Source organism: Dunckerocampus dactyliophorus, chromosome 12 (genome assembly GCF_027744805.1).
Source record: "Dunckerocampus dactyliophorus isolate RoL2022-P2 chromosome 12, RoL_Ddac_1.1, whole genome shotgun sequence".
Lineage (NCBI taxonomy): Eukaryota > Metazoa > Chordata > Actinopteri > Syngnathiformes > Syngnathidae > Dunckerocampus > Dunckerocampus dactyliophorus.
The window spans coordinates 19,945,092-19,961,281 of NC_072830.1; the positions used below are offsets into that span (position 1 = coordinate 19,945,092).

The 16,190-nt window shown below is 42.0% G+C and overlaps 1 protein-coding gene across 3 annotated transcripts; it reads right to left on the minus strand.

Annotated features, from left to right (window-relative positions):
* Positions 1–429: 429 nt before the first annotated feature.
* On the minus strand, positions 430–15,603 carry relb (v-rel avian reticuloendotheliosis viral oncogene homolog B). Of its 3 annotated transcripts, none has more exons than XM_054795078.1 (11): positions 15,210–15,603; positions 15,111–15,131; positions 11,717–11,871; positions 7,607–7,951; positions 7,198–7,364; positions 6,752–6,843; positions 6,553–6,684; positions 4,825–4,929; positions 4,619–4,663; positions 3,760–3,831; positions 430–3,689 (listed from the first exon to the last, which is right to left on the minus strand). In XM_054795078.1, the coding sequence occupies exons 1-11, from the start codon at positions 15,232–15,234 to the stop codon at positions 3,232–3,234; spliced, it is 1,617 nt and encodes a 538-aa protein (XP_054651053.1). In that variant the 5' UTR covers positions 15,235–15,603; the 3' UTR covers positions 430–3,231. The 3 variants fall into 3 exon arrangements, with proteins under 3 accessions (XP_054651053.1, XP_054651052.1, XP_054651054.1); XM_054795077.1 differs by having other exon boundaries at positions 4,448–4,663; positions 15,210–15,602; XM_054795079.1 differs by lacking the exons at positions 11,717–11,871; positions 15,111–15,131; positions 15,210–15,603 and adding an exon at positions 9,567–9,729 and having other exon boundaries at positions 4,448–4,663.
* Positions 15,604–16,190: the final 587 nt, after the last annotated feature.

Genomic DNA, 16,190 nt, shown 5'->3' on the forward strand with positions numbered 1-16,190 from the left:
TAATGACAGGAAAAGTGGTGACCATCGGAGGCCGGCACAAAATGGATCCCAGATTAGCCCCTTGGCGTTATGAACATCAGTGCTTCATTGACACTGTTAAAAAACTGATGCAATCCAATTAAACAATGCATCAATATAATGTTATCGAGACTATTGCAAATATGATGGAATAACATAGGGGCAAGATGAGGTATTTGTCCAAAATCTCCCAGGTCTGATTATGTAACATTTGACAATAGACTGAATGAGTCATCAGAAAAGTAAAGAGCTACTTGGCAGAGAAGTAATGTTTTCTTACTGTAACATGTGGCAGGCTAATTCCTGGGAATGGCAGTTTGAATGTTCTTATCTGGGGTTTCTTCATGCAGGACCTTCTCTGGAAAAAGACCAAATGAAGGAGCGAACATTTAAACATTTTATTGTTCCCCTTGCTGTAGTTACAGTATTCACAGTCTTTACATGGGAATGTTATACAAGCATTATTTCTTTTACTGTACTTGGATTTGCTATAAGAACAGGTTCTAAACTACACTGAATGTGTTCTTGAGGTTTTTACATTTTATTTTAAGACAGGATTTAAAAATGTTCCACTAGATTCTCATAAATCAATGATAATAATAAAAACAAAACACAAAATTATCGTCACTATATCGTTGAGACAACAGTTTATGGAATATTATCCGGCCGTCACAGACAGAGTTATACAATAACAACTTTTAATTTTTCATAGCTACATGCTAACAAAGCGCTATACACATACACATGCGCGCACACACAAATGCATTTGGCAATGCTGACCAGCTCCTCTTTCACTAAAGCCATGACCAGCAAGGCCTTCACGATTCATTAATGGGCAGTTAGTTTCCCACAGGACTACTATGATGTCATCGTCCTATTTGCATAATTGTCCTTGATGCATGTGGATGCTGCGGGAGACTCAAAAAGTGAGCATAAAACACAAAAGACAAAACAAATATGAAATATGAAATACAAAGGAAGTGTCTTCTGTTGTTTCTTTCTGTATTTTTTTATGTAACAAATGAGATGGGGGAGGACCCGCAGGAGAAGAGTGATACGAGCTTTCATTTCAATCTCCAAGTGTCCAATAAGACCAAAAAAGTTGCTAGTTTTTCACTAGATATCTTTAAAAAAAAAAAAGAAAGTATCTAGAGGGGTCTGATTACTCACTAAGTATAGGGGCAAGTCACACTGAAACGTTTTCAGGTCAAAACGGTTAAATATTTTATGGTTTCAGCCTTTCATCCACACGGAAATGCCGTTCTGGGTTCCCTGAAATTGTGTTTTTTGAAAACGGCTTCCAGACTGCAAAAATCTGAAAACGCCGGCTTGTCGTTTCCGTGAAGACAGCTGAAACGGCTGTTTTGACGACAAGCCAACATAATATCTGGGTGTTCCCACTGACATGACTCACTCTCCTGATATTTTGTTGTCTTATTCTTCAAAATAACTCAAGAGGAAATTCCACTTCGTCGTGAGTCTAGATGAGCCTTCGAAAGCGGAAGAAGACGGACTTAAGCGCGTGCGCTCTTTCGTCGATAGTTTGGTGTGTCACGTGGTTTTGTCTGCGTGTCTGTTTACAGCGCCACACGTAGGTGTGCCTTGTGTATCACATCGTTTTCACCCAGTGATCCGTTCCCGTCTGGATGCAACTATTTAGTAATCCGGCAGTGTGGATGCATATTTTTTTCAACCCGCCATAAAAAAAAAAAGAAATCCCAGGAACATTTCCGTGTGGACAGGTCCATAATGTCACACGTTGGGAAAGAGTATCACAGGTTACCCAGCATGCCTTGTGGTCTGGTTATATGGGTGTAATTTTGCGTGGATGTTTGTGCACAGGTGTTTATTTTGATGTCTGTGTGGTGCAATAGATAAGGTTGCATCGAGTGTTCCATATGTGTTACAATTCTCTTGCTGTTTGTACCAGGACGGAGGTGGGGGTTTGGGTTAGTGACCTCCTGTTCCTTTATGCTGTGTAAATGGATGTTTACTGCACTGATCGTGGCAACTCAACAGCATTTCTTTAAAAAAGCTGAAGTTTGCTTCTGACTAGCTCCTGTGCAACTCAAGCTTGCCACAATAGTGACAAGGTAGCAAAGCTGGCAACAACAATCACTGATGTGTCACTTTATTCTCTGGCAGAGATGAGGAGTGCCAAAAAGCGGGAGTTACATTCAAAGACAGTCCCATTATAATGTGCTTATCATCCAGGGCGGCTCATCACAAATAAATGAATGGCGGTGGTATGTACGGGAAACACTGGATACAGTATGTATACGTATGGAGTGTTACCTTACAGAAAATGGCTGGATTTTGATACGGTACTGACTTTTTAGCTCAGTGTTTCCCAACCTTTATTGAGCCAAGGCACACTTTTTACATGAGAAAAACCACACGGCACACCAACAAACACAAATGGGAACAGGTTAATTATGTACCTTCTGCACATTTAATTGACAACAATAGCGTTTAATTGTCCTGCCTGTCACTATATGTTGCTGGCATAGATAGATGAACAAAGATATTATTTGTAGTAAATAATAATTTTCGGACCAATTAAGTGAAATTGGTCATTTCTCCTGATGATCTCTCTCAACACACTACTATACCGTGGCACAGGGGTTGGGAATCACTGATTTTGAACTAGCGGGCAGTTTAAACTAGTAGCAGTAAATAAATACGTCTTGTGGTGTACATTGCAGGGGGGAAAGGCCTTTTCCGTGATGATCGTTTCAAAAGCTGCTATCATAGCTTAGCATAAAAAGGCCTCGGTTACTGATTACGGTACTCACAGAAAATGGAAGGATTTTGGTACCGACTATTTCCTGGATTAGTTAGTAGGCAGTGAACACAAATGAACTATACATGATGTTGACTTGTGTTTAAAAGGCCTTTTCAATGTTGACTGTTTTGAAAACCTCTAGAATGAAGCTAATTAACTGATAACATTTTTAATATATATTTACCTCACAGAAAATGGTGAGATTTTTGTATGGTTCAGACTATTACCTGGATGAGCTAACAGGCTGTTAACACAATGAACTATCACATGAGGTACATTTGTGTTTAAAAGGCCTTTTCAATGATGACTGTTTTGGAAAAACTCTAGCATAAAGCTCTGTGAATGCTAAAATGTTTTATATATCATTACCTCACAGAAAATGGCTGGATTTTTATGTGGCTTGGACTATTTTCTGGTGCTTCCTGTCCTCATAGATCGTCTTCTATCTTCACCTGGACCATGTTGGATGGGCTGGCCTGCGTCTCAGGCGGCTGCAGGTTCCGGTTCTCATTGACTAGCATGTTGAACTGCAAGTCTGCGTAGTGGGAAAAGTCCTGCGTGTACAAGCCAAAGTTCTGGTTCCGGTTGGCGTCCATGTTGGCAAAGAAGGCCTGGCTGCCATCTGGGCCCTGATCGAATCCAGAGGGGATGGCTGAGGTAATGGCCTCATCCGAGAGCATGTCCATGAAGACGGGCAGTTCCAGCAACTGGTTAATGAGGGCCAAGTCATCAGTGTCCATGTTGGAGTCCTGGGATTCAGTGTAGCACATCTCTCCCAAGGTGGAGGGCCCCGGCTGCGCTGAGCATGGCCTCTCGCTTGGTGACATGACGGCGTGAGGGAAGTGGAAGGTCTGTTCTGGTGCTGATGTTGACGCTGCACCCTCGGCTGTGAGGAAAGAAACTGTTGGTTAGTCAACTTTTATCAACATGCACACACAGATGATGCTAATGCTCACCTGTCACGTTGGCCTTTTCCTGGAAGCTGATGTCGGACTTGATTTTCCGCTTCCTCTTCACCTCATAAGGATCTAAAGTTCATACACAACACTTACTTTTTGTCTTACTTTTTAGAGAAAAGGAGACAGAGTGGGGAAGCTTCTGACAAGAGGGGGGGGCAATACAGAGAGAGACAACAACAACCACAACAACAGGAGATACATAAGCAACAATAACAGAATAATAACAAATAATATCAAAGACAAAGATACTGTATTGGAACAGTTATGCCTATTAGTGGTAGTAATAATAATAATAATAAGATATTAATAATAATAATAATAATAATATTGGGAATAACACCCACACCCGCCGGCCACTGCCCACCCATCGGAACGGCACCCCTGACAGGCCGGCAGTCAGAGGGCCCAGCAAAGTACGAAGACAGGCTGCAACAGATACCCAAGCACCCAACAGAGCACTGCACCCCCGATGGATCCGTCCCCGAGATGCTTGCCTCCCATCACCCGGGCCCATGGCCCCCGCGAGTGAGAACACGCTCCACCCCGTAGCAGAGCACAGCCCAGCTGCCGCCGCGGCGCAGCATCACCAAGCCACCACAATGGTATGCACGCCACCAGCAGCATGCCCCCGAACCCCTACGGAGACTGCCGGAGCCAACTGGCCACCTCCTCCTCCTTTCCTAACCTGAGTTGTATGGTAGGTACGTAAAGTTAACCGGCTCGCTCTCCATCTGGTCCGAGAGACGGCGTAGCGTGACGCTGACGTCCACTTCCTCTATGATGTCCTGGTCCTGGTAGGGCGGTGTTTTAAACACGATGGCGATCTGCCGGTGAACGTCCGTTTGGGCGAACTCACCGTTTGCCTTCCACGATCCGCGCCTGAAGATGATTTCGATGTCATCTGCGGATGGTCAAAGCAAAGTCGGGATGTTAAGTTGACTTTCTGTTCCAGCAAGTGGTACAGTTTGGTTCAGTATGATGATCGATTACGTTCGCATTTCAATTATCAAAAGTGGTGAAGAGTAAGACCAATACAGTCGAGATGAGATGAGATTGTGGTACCTTTCTGCACTTTGTCACACAGCATGTATATCTCTGTCTTGCCAGTGCAGGGTCCTCTGTACTGGTTCAGCTGGCTGATTTTTAACTGGGAAGTAGTAGTTGCCTCTGACAGACAAAAGCAATAACACCAGGCATGAGGATCAGCAAAGAAAACTGGTGAAAACCGAGAAGAATGCGTTCACCCCACCCTTTTATCTGGACCGCTTTGTGTCTAATATCACCAAAGATCAAAATGAGATGAAATATGAAAATGACCAAGTAGCCACCCATCTGATTTTTGACAACTACATCAAGTAGCCTGGTTCTGATATCCTTCCAATCAATCAGTTCTTGCTTTTGTAGAGGAACAAAATACATTCCAAAAATCCTGTACTTATCAATCAGATCACGCTTAATTTATTTATTGTCTTATGCAAAGTCAAAATACACCCTTATACCACACATTGAAGTTATTACTTTGTGAGATACAGGGTCAGGCAAAATGATCTGACACATTTGTAGGTTAAATAAAAGGCAAATAGAGTATAGAAACAAAAAAGTGTTTTTATTTTCAAAAAGTACATACAGTATAATGCCATTTTTTTTCATATAATGCCATTTTGCTTTGTTTCTTTAGAATGCCATTGTTTTTCGTTTCGTTTTCAGTTGCTGCCATGAATTGGACTGGTGAGCATCGCGCTTTCATTGTGGAAAGGTTTATCAAAACAAACGAATCTGTAACTGTAACACAACGAGCGTTCCGTTTGCGCTTCAATCTTGGTGGACATGATCCCGTGCCAGCTCGAAACATGATCGTGTTATGGGCTACCAACTTCAGAGCTACTGGATCTGCATTGAGTGTGTGGACAATAATGGATCCCATTTGACTGATTGAATTTTTAAAACATAATGAAACAGAATGGCATTATATGTACTTTTCGAAAATAAAAACACTTTCTTGTTTCTTTACTTTATTTGCTTTTTATTTAACCTACAAATGTGTCAGATCATTTTGCCTGACCCTGTACATTGGAACCTCAATTACTGCCATTAATTCGTTCCAAAAGGTTCAACAAAAACAAACATGCGAAAACCATGGCAATTCTTCCCAAGGCATCGGAAAAAATGTACAGGTAAATCCAGTTGGGTGTTCCAGACACCCAAAATATTACAAAAAAATGCATTTTATAAAGAATAATTACAGTTTAAATGCAAAAAACAAATGTGGAATAATTCTAAACGACAAGTGGATGGAACTTACTGTTGATGTGGACTGCCCATACATCCTGCCGAGATCAAATTCAATAGTGTTTCTCATCTTTATGCAATTGCTGGCACTCGCAACTTTCTTTGGCCCCATGGCGTGTCGCACTCGATAAAAAATGTAGGGGCAGTGAGTGAGCAATGTGTAGGGTGCTTTTGTTTGAGGCACTTGATTTCTCGGTACGAGAAGACAAGACAGGGTATGAAAACCGAGGCAAAATCTTAGTGAAAATTTTCAATAAAAACCAAATCATACAAATACTGAGCCGTACAAAAACCGAGGTTTGACTGTAATTGTCATGACACCGGATCTGCAATCCTCCTTGCTGTATGCTGTCTCAACGGCACTAGTGATCAGTCCGATGACCGTACTGTGACCTGGAAATGTGGCGATGCTGGTATTTCTCTGCGAGGCTACGCAGTCATAGTGTATGTGAAGAGCGTGTACAGCAGTGGGCTCGGCACAGTTGTTGATGTGTGTCCTACTTTTGTCATAGATGGGGTTGGACACCACAGGGCTAAGGCTGTCCTTTGTGCCGTCCTCCCACTCCAGCTCACACTGGAAACACAGACGCACTGCGTTCATGTCCATGTCCTCGATGCCTTTGGAGTGACCAGCTAGGGGAAGACAGGACCATTACACGTCATTGAAATAGGCCTGAGGTGTGAGGTGTTTCTTTCTTACTTTGAAAGGGGTCAATATTCTGGCTTCTTCTCTTCTGAAGTGAGACGTCCAGTTCTTTCCTTCTCACACACTGGATGCCCAGGTTCGCAAAGCTGTTGAATCATCAGAGGCCATAAAGTAAATGTAATGTAGCTATGTGACCTTTGAGCTAAGTGAAACATTTTGTGGATATCCTTTAAAATCTATTTTTGATATAGTTTTGGAACAAATCATAGGCTATAACTTACCAAAGCTATCTACCATTAGTTATATAAGGATTTACCTATTCTATTGAGCAACATGGCATACATAGTATTAATATATAATACAATATAATCAATATAACAAAAATATCACTCATTAAAGCATAAATGTACAATAAATGAGACATCACTCAAAAATAATAGGATTCTTGCGTGGACACAAACAGATATACAGCGTAAAGGAGCTTAAAGATTGATGCCCACCTGTGGCGTCTGTTGCTTTGAGGATTCAGCGTCACCACGCAGATTCCCGACCGGTTGGGGCAGTCCTTTCCCACCAGGCAGTGGGGGTGTGGCCGGTGTGGGGGGTCTTTGGTCACCAGGGAAACAGTGACTGTCACCTTCTTCAAGTGGTCGACAGGGCCTTCAATCTGAGAGGTAAAAGCAGGAGGCGTTATTAACATCAACTGGTATTAAATATAAAATACAGAAGACCATGGCATCTGATACACAGCACTGTTCTAGCTGTCCATTTACGGGGACTTTCGTCTACCAACCCACATCCTTTCAGCTCCCCTTGCTCATAAAAAGCAGTTAAAAAAAAACAAAAAAACTTTCAGGTCCAACAGCTGTGGAAATTACCGGGGGTGTGTAACTGTCACTGTGTCCGTACCTCTATTGCAGGCTGAGTCTTGTTGCTTTCAGTCCCAGACGCCCCCAGGATGCTGCCGGCCGAGCGGCCCTCGCACTCGTAGCGAAACCTCATGCCTCGTTCTTTGGGCTGCTCCACCACCACTAGTTTGGGCTTCTCCAGAACTCGCTCCAGCATCTCTGCCTCTCCCCTGCGCCCCATGGAGGAGATGGTGCTGGCAGTCTTGGAGGTCATCCGACACGCTCGGCCACGTCGAGGGGAGCCGGCTTGATGATGGTGATGATGATGGGCGGAGGACGGTGGGGGGTGAGACATATCCTGGGAGGAACAGAGCTGCTGAAGAGGCTGAGTGAAGGTGCAGCTTGACTGGGGGAAAATAAAAACATAATTTTAGTTTACTCTTTTTAAGGAGTAAAGTACAATCTAACACAAGAGCTGATGCTGTGCCGTTCCACAATCTGAAACATTGAATGAAGCATGACTATTCCACTTTGTTTGGTTGTATGCAGGATTGTGCAAACACTACAGCACATCATTTGGGGCTTTTTATCTTCTTGGTCAAATTTCCCGTAGGGAGAGGGTCATGGTCTGCTTCAGCATGTCATAGCACATGTTGGAATTCAAGTTTCCGTCAATGAAAAGCCTGCACGCAGCCCCAGAGCATGACACTACCACCACCATGCTTGACTGTAGACTCTTTTTCTACTTTTTGAATCTTCCTTTAGAGGTCGCCACAGTGGATCACGTGTTTCCATCTTGCCCTGTCCTTTGTCCTCTGTCAGTCCTACAACCTGCATGTCCTCTCTAACCACATCTAGAAACCTCCCTCGGGGTTTCCCATTTATCTGTGGCGGGTTGCCACAAAAAAAACAAAAAGCACTGCGATAGATTTTCACTTTCTTTTTATTTGATGTATTTATTTTTTTAAGATTTGGCACTATTTGCTCACCCTCGCTCACATTTACACCATAGTACCTGTGTTGCGGACTGAGTGCCCCATTGTGGCGGTGGGTTTATGGTACGGTACAGTACAAGAGCATTTTGTGGATGGCATTTTTGGTGTACTGAGATACCGTGACAAGAGCCTGAGGCCCGTTGGTGTGTCGTTCATCCACAACCATCACCCCATGATAATTTAAAGCTCCATGTAAGGATCTGCACAAATTCCTGAAAGCTAAAGAGCAGACCTGTGGGAAATCATTTGGTCTGCCTCTTGTTCTCCATCCAGGCCTGCCCGTCTGTCCATCACCTGAGCAAATAAGAAGGGGCTCTGGGCCAGTCCTTGTCCAACCTCCACCTGACCTATCTGTGACACCTACAGCACACCTCACTGCTGTCCTACTGCCCCCATGCTCATATGTGTTGCAATAAATGTCTTCCGGACGTGTGGACAGGAAGTGGCGTCGTCGGTTCAGAGTGGAGTTTTAGCTAGATTCCGGCCACAACAGTAGCCTGTGTTATTATTATTATTATTATGATTATTATGTGATTATTGTGCCAATTTAAACCTGCAATAAAAGCCTGTTGTTCCCGGCAATCAAGTCTGGTGCTTGTGTTACTAGTGACACCTAGTGACCAGTGTAGAATACTGCATTTTTTTTATGCCTTATACTCTATTTGTATTTTAGTTCATTTAGACATTTTAATGCTTAAAAATTGTTAACTTAGGCCAAGAATATGTAACATTTGCTTAAAAATGCATTTTTTAAACTAATAATAGGCGCTAGTCGAACAGCGATCATTAATTAATTAGAAAAAACACGGTACAGTGAGGGCACGATGTTCGAACCGTGAAGTGGCGAAGGATGACTGTACTGTAATAAAAATGGCTGCTGAAATGTGAGGGCTTGTACTCAACTACTACAAAGTCAACATACACGTCAACATTTCTGCGCTGAAACTAACTTCAGTTCCTCCACATAAAAACATGACCCAAAACACTTAGTATGTCATCATGTACAAAGAATCCAAATGATTCAACCTGCAGGGAAGAAAGAGAAGAAGTAGACAGGAGCAGGAGGAGAAGATCCTGCCTCTCAATTTCCCTCCATCCCCTTCATGTCTCAGGTCAACGTGCTCCGGTGGCTCACGGCAGGCCGGCTAGCTTCAGAGCAACTAAACAACAATGCTAAACAAAAGGATCGAGCAGTGCGGAAATGGGAAGTCGCCTCAGAGTGATCGCCCAATGGGAGAGCGGCTCCTGCGTTAAGAACGCGACCTTTCACCCCCCCCCCCCCCCCCCCCCCCCCCCGGAGTGGGCTGGGCCAGCAGTGCAAGGCAAAAACGAAAGTAGGGGTCAGGTTACAGCTTGGCCTCCTCAGCAACTGTCTCACGCACACACCGTAAGACAGTTTAGCCACCAAGTCACATGCTTTACGGTAAGACCTGCCTGACTGCTCTGTACGGTGAGACTGCACTCTTACCTTTAATCCACATGAAATCACATGATTTCACATCCCAACGGACGACAAGCCCATACAATGCTGTCTGGCAACACAAAAAGAGCGTGACTATTTGCTATTTGGCCTTGCTATGACTTCATTACATGTGTGTTGTTACTGTCATAGTGCTTACTTGGTTTAAAATAGAAATGCAGTGGAAACTCTGAGGTCAAACAAAATAATCATTCCTACTGGAAATAAGGGAGATAGAAAATCTGCTCCAGAGTCAAACCTTGTCCATCATAAAAACCTGATAAACTGCACAGTCGATGTTTTAAGTCACATTTAATCGTGGAACAATAAGTTACTGTAACGCTCATCTCACTTTTGACATGCTTTTACTTGTACACAAGTGTAAAAAACAAGGTAACCATTGTAAAACATAAAAACACCTCTCCCTTAATGTTGATAACAATGTTTACTGCTTTAAATGTGAGCCTGCTTGCTTAGCATGTAAGACTGTAAGACCTGTAAGAATTGCTATACTGTATATTCTTTTGGAATAAGTGTTGCAAAAAAGCCAAAGAAAAAGCATCCCGTACGTAGAGTTAATCCGAAGATGTGGACGTAGTAAACATCTCGCTCACTCCAAAGTTGTGCAGCTTTAGAGGCATCTTTTTTGTAACAGTTGGCAAGCCAACACCTCAGAGGTGTTTCCCTTTAGAGCAGTGGCCCCCAACCCCTGGGCCGCGGCCCGGTACCAGGCCGTGTGTCATTTGGTACCGGGCCGCACAGAAAGAAAAAATAATTTCCATAATTTTATTTTTTTAATGTTTTATTTTGAAAAGTGGCCGGATTCTCTCTGTTACATCCGTCTCACTTGACGCATGTCCATTGTGCGTGTGCTAACTTTATCTCATGCCGCACAGATAGACTACTGCTGTATTTTTACCATTTTTCTTTCACCTCATATTTGGTGTCAAATGCTGGTACTATGTGGGAATGCATAAAGGTAAGTTTTGATGACTTATCGAGTGCTAATGTGCACATTTGTCTCAAGTTAATTCATGCTAGTACACTGCCTTTTACCGCACACGTCAAACAGCGATGTAATCATCTCTCTGGTAAAACTTGGCTGGAACTTGAACTGGTGGATGGTGGGTCGGCATTCATTTTGTGCTTTTAATTTGATGTTATTCATGTCTTAGTTTTACACAATACATAATAAATAAGATAAATTAGATGGATATAACGTACTAACCCCCCCATGCAGTGTGTACGTATGTGTGAGACCCATAAACTAACTTTATCATGGGATGTGGATGTGGAAAACCCAACCCAATAAATATATGATGTGACATGTCGACTCTCAGCGTTAATTCAAGTGGTCAAACAAAATCCATTCGAGACAGTCATCAAAGGATTATTTTCAATACTTGGATGAAAAGGCCTTTTTTCCACTGAGGCACTATTGCATTCATTCTCCAAGAATGCAGTTTGTCACAGCCCGAGAGTACAGTATACACCGTTATATTCATCATTCAAGCTAGAGTTTAAAGCCTGAAATAGGTCACTCTGATCACGTGATATCAGATATATACACTGTAGATATGGTCAAATAGGCTGTATTTCTATGGCTTTTCTACTACCTTGAAGGTACTCAACAACCAAAGTCATTCACACCCAATCCCACAATGATTGGTTCTGAAACTGGGAGATCAAAACACATCCTTAAAAGTGCCTTTGTCACCTGACACGCAGTGCCTCTGCCCACCAGTACTCGCTGAGAGGGCGGCGAAGAGGGGCTCTGATGCAGCATCCTGTGGTTCTGGTTGCAGAGGTCGGCGGGAGGAGGCGGCGGCCTGGGGAGAGACACAGCCTCTGTGATGATCTCCTGGATGAGGTCTGTAAAGGAGGGGTGATAAGAAGAAGTGTAATTAAATAAGTAATACAATAATTTTGGGCAAAACACACATACCTAAAACAGTGGTGTACAATCAGGGCCAGCGAGGCCTTCTCTGCTGGCCTAGCGTCTACCAGAAACACTTATCTACCTTTCAAACTTAAATTGTAGTATTTGTCACATTAAATTATACAAGGGTCATTCTTCTAAAAGGGGTACCAAAAGCAAGCAAAAATTAGCTATTTTCTAACCAATTTGCACTTGCTCCGTTTCAGTTAATGAAGAGAAACGTACAAGAAAAGATGACATTTTGGTGTATTTTATGACAGGAGGACACTGTTTACTGAAATCCCAATTGTACCATTTACATTAAATGCTCTAATTTATTTACTTATTATTACTTTTTGGATGAAAGCTAGATTTACACTTTAGTAAATAAATGAATTTGAAGTGAAAGATTTTGAAAAAAAAAACATGTGCTTCAGCGTGATTAACAAGTGCGTCACTGTTTCTTTGTTTTTTTGTGCATACACATAAACAGTAATGGAATAATTATATTGTGCAGTATTGTGCACTCTATTCCAATTTACCATTTTCGGTATTGTTGGGAACAGGAAGCGAAGTAATGGTGACGTTTCTTTCACTTAACACAGAGCTAGTGGATGCAACCTGCTTCAAACTCCGTGCCAAGACTCACCGCTGTGTTCTTCAAAGCATCGTTAGTTAGCACAACACAACATTAAGTAAAACTATAGTTACCCAAAGTGTATTGATTCGAAAAAATAGATTAGTAGAAAACTGGATCCTTACGCGTATCACGGACACTATGCCAGAATTCTGCTTCTGAATCAGCGTCACTTTTGTTATTGTCTGAATTTTGACAAAACACTGGAGAAATAACACGATAATACACTCATCCCTCGCTACGGTTCGAACATCGCTCCCTCACTCTATCGCGACTTTAAAAAAAGATATCAATGAATAAATGATCCCTGTTTCGTGGTTGACTATGGCCCATTATTAATCAGAAAATATTGAAAGGAAAGACGTCAGTAATGTTACATTGATGAGACATGAAATTACATTACATTACCTCAGTGGTTCTCAATTATTTTTCTGTCATGCCCCCACTGGGGGACAGAAATGATAACTGATAATATCCATTTATTTATCTGTACTGTACAGACTGAACTCGAAAGTGAAACCAGCATCATGCAACAAAATGGAGAGCAGTGACGCGTACAAGCGTATTCAAGAGTCAAATTGCATGCTGAGTACGATAAATTCATACATGTTGGCAGGTCTGCACTAATATTGAAAGTCCTCCCTGCTTCTCACGCCCCCCCCCCACGACAGTTCACCACATCTGAGAAGCACTGCATTGCTTTCACACTGCATATACAGTACTGTAGCCAGCCATGGTGTGTCCCGACATGATAAGAGTGAAAAAAGGTTCTCCTCCCATTGCGTGTAGAAGTGGTACGTTTTTGCCTTCTTACTTCGTCCTTCTTACTTCGTCAAGGAACTACACGGTACCAGGCCCCCCCGGCCTCTTTGACAGCCACGTCTGGCCCATGTACTTGAAACATAAGAACATCAGCCATGGTGTGTCCCGACATGATAAGAGTGAAAAAAGGTTCTCCTCCCATTGCGTGTAGAAGTGGTACGTTTTTGGCTTCTTACTTCGTCCTTCATCCCCACTCCATTTGAAACCCTGTCTTAAGTTTAGAATAAATACACTGGAGGCTAACAGATAGCAGATAGCTTGCAGGCCCCCCACCCCGTCCTGATTGGTTGAGGAGAGCACAACTGTTCATCAAGATAAGTTACCCGCACAATGGCTGACTGAGGAGAAATTGACACCTCTGGTGAGTTATGTATTTTAATTAAAATATTCTCTATTTTGTCATGTTATCAGATAAATATTGATTGTGAACCGCTTCAGATGATCTTGTAGTGTCGATGTTTGAAGTTGTCTGAACCTTTAATCACAGAGCTGTTCTATTTACACTTCTTACGCCAACTGGTATACTGTCAATCACCGGTGGCAATTAGTCAGTAACTCAAAGCTACTAGCAGTAACGTTAGTCAGGCGTATTGGTGACTATGTAGTTGAATAAAAGGGGACTAATATTAGTAAAATATTGGAATTGCGGCAATCTCACGGCAATCACGGCTACATTAGTTAATGTGCTGAAGTTCCCCTCTTGCCTGACATATTTACTATCAGCATTGTATTGTTTTGATGCTGCCTCGTGGTGTCTGGTGAAAACAATTCTAGCCGGCCCAATGAAGGCCCAGGTACCAAATACACTGCCTGCCACTGACCTAATGTTATGTCTGGTCAATCTTGCTGTCCATTAATCTTAAGAAAAAACATGCTTAAATTCAATTAATAAATCGCTAGAAAATGATCAAGAAATATGAATTAAAAACACACAAGGTCATTATTTTTAAATAATTAAATTATCCCTTTAAATGCAACTCTAATCAAATTTAATTAAATTTTATTTGAAAAATTATACTAATAAAAATAAAATAAAAATATTTTTAAATTGTAAGTCAAATATAATTAAAAGAATTTCAAAATTAAAATGAGAAAAGTAAAAAAAAAGATCTATTCTTTTACTTTATATATTATTATTTGTATTTTGAAAGTTCTTTAAAATCAAATACATATGAAAACTTTAACATACAGAAACTCTAACTCTTACAGTAACTCTTAAATAAAATTTAAAAAATCAACTGAATGTTAACAAGGCTAGAGATTTTTTACTATCTTATCAGGTCTTTTTTTCTGTCATCTGTATTAGAACACTTATATATGAATGAGTAGATTACTACAGTAGTAGTTACACAGTAGTAAATATCGTAAACACCTGAAGTCTCACTTGACAAAAACGTTAACGTCACCATTTCAGACCTAAACTGATGCATTCAGTGTACTTGTCATTGGGTGTTTGTGTGATTGCTTATTTGCAAGGGAGATAACTTTGTCCCATTATTTCTTCAAATTGCTGGGCCCATTTATGCGTAGCAGTTGCTTTATGTGCAATATTTGGTCATTTTGAACATGTAAAACAAACAAGCTGCAGTGGAAAATGTATTAAAAAGTGATGCATTCTGGGTCCATGAGTTGTTTTTTTTTACTTGCACTGCATTTTAATAAACAGTCTCCAGCATCAGGTCACATGAGGTCACAGTCTAAACAACCATCCAAACTACAGCAGCAGCTACTCACCAAAGTCGGACAGTCCTCTCTCTGTAAGAAAAATAGAAAGTAAAATCGATGTCATTTCTCTCGCGTACACACACCTTGTCAAACACAGAGGACACTTACCAGGCGTACGGTTAAAAACGTCCATGTCTTCAGTCAGAAGCACGCACAAAAATGGACGTAATCTCGGTAGAATAACGTCACCCACTCAAAGAGTGTTTCGGTGAGGGCAAAGTACCGCGATGGTGTCTCCAGCAAACGCCATGTGAAGAGCCTCAACTGTGAGATGACGAAGTAAGGCTTGAGTCAACTTTGCAGAACTTCAGCGTTTCCTCATTAAGCTCGCCTCCTATTGGTTGTTGGCACTACTGGAAATCCCCAAACGTCACTTGGCCTGCCGTCTACCTGCTCAACAAGCCTCGTCCAAATGTAAGGTCAGTGGGCCATGAAATAGTTTTCAACGTTTTAAAGTGAATGTCTAACACCTTTTGAGGCAGCTTCCCCGCCCCCCCCGGAGCTTATTTTTCTAGTCGACACTGCTGGAGACGACCGTGCGTCACGGTGACGTCATCTTACTGCGACTCTTTTGTAGCGGTGGTTTCTATCCACTACACTTAATGTAAGCACAGCAACACAGCAACCGTATTGAGACAAACTGTACAATTTCAAAACTTCGTGGGTGTCCGCTTTCTCGTTATTAGTGGCTTCTTTAAACGCAGCGACGCCTGCTGGTCGCATAAGTTTGATGCACCATTAGAGGAAATGGAAAGTGAAAGATGTGGCTTCAGCTTGACTGCCTGGCATAATTTAACATGACTTGTCATTTCCAGTAACATTTTACTATTACAATAAACGGTGGATTAAACAGAGTGAGAATGCAGAAAAGGTATTTTGGTAAAATATAACAACACTCTGTTGGCCTACTATTTAAAAATTATTCACATGGACAATTTAGAGCCTCCAATTAACCTAACATCCATATTTTTGGGGATGTGGGAGGAAGCAGGAGTAGCCGCCCGGAGAAACCCCACGGAAAGCACAGGGATTGACATGGACCCTTGAAACAGATGAGCCAAAATATGGACACATAATAGCAGTGATAAA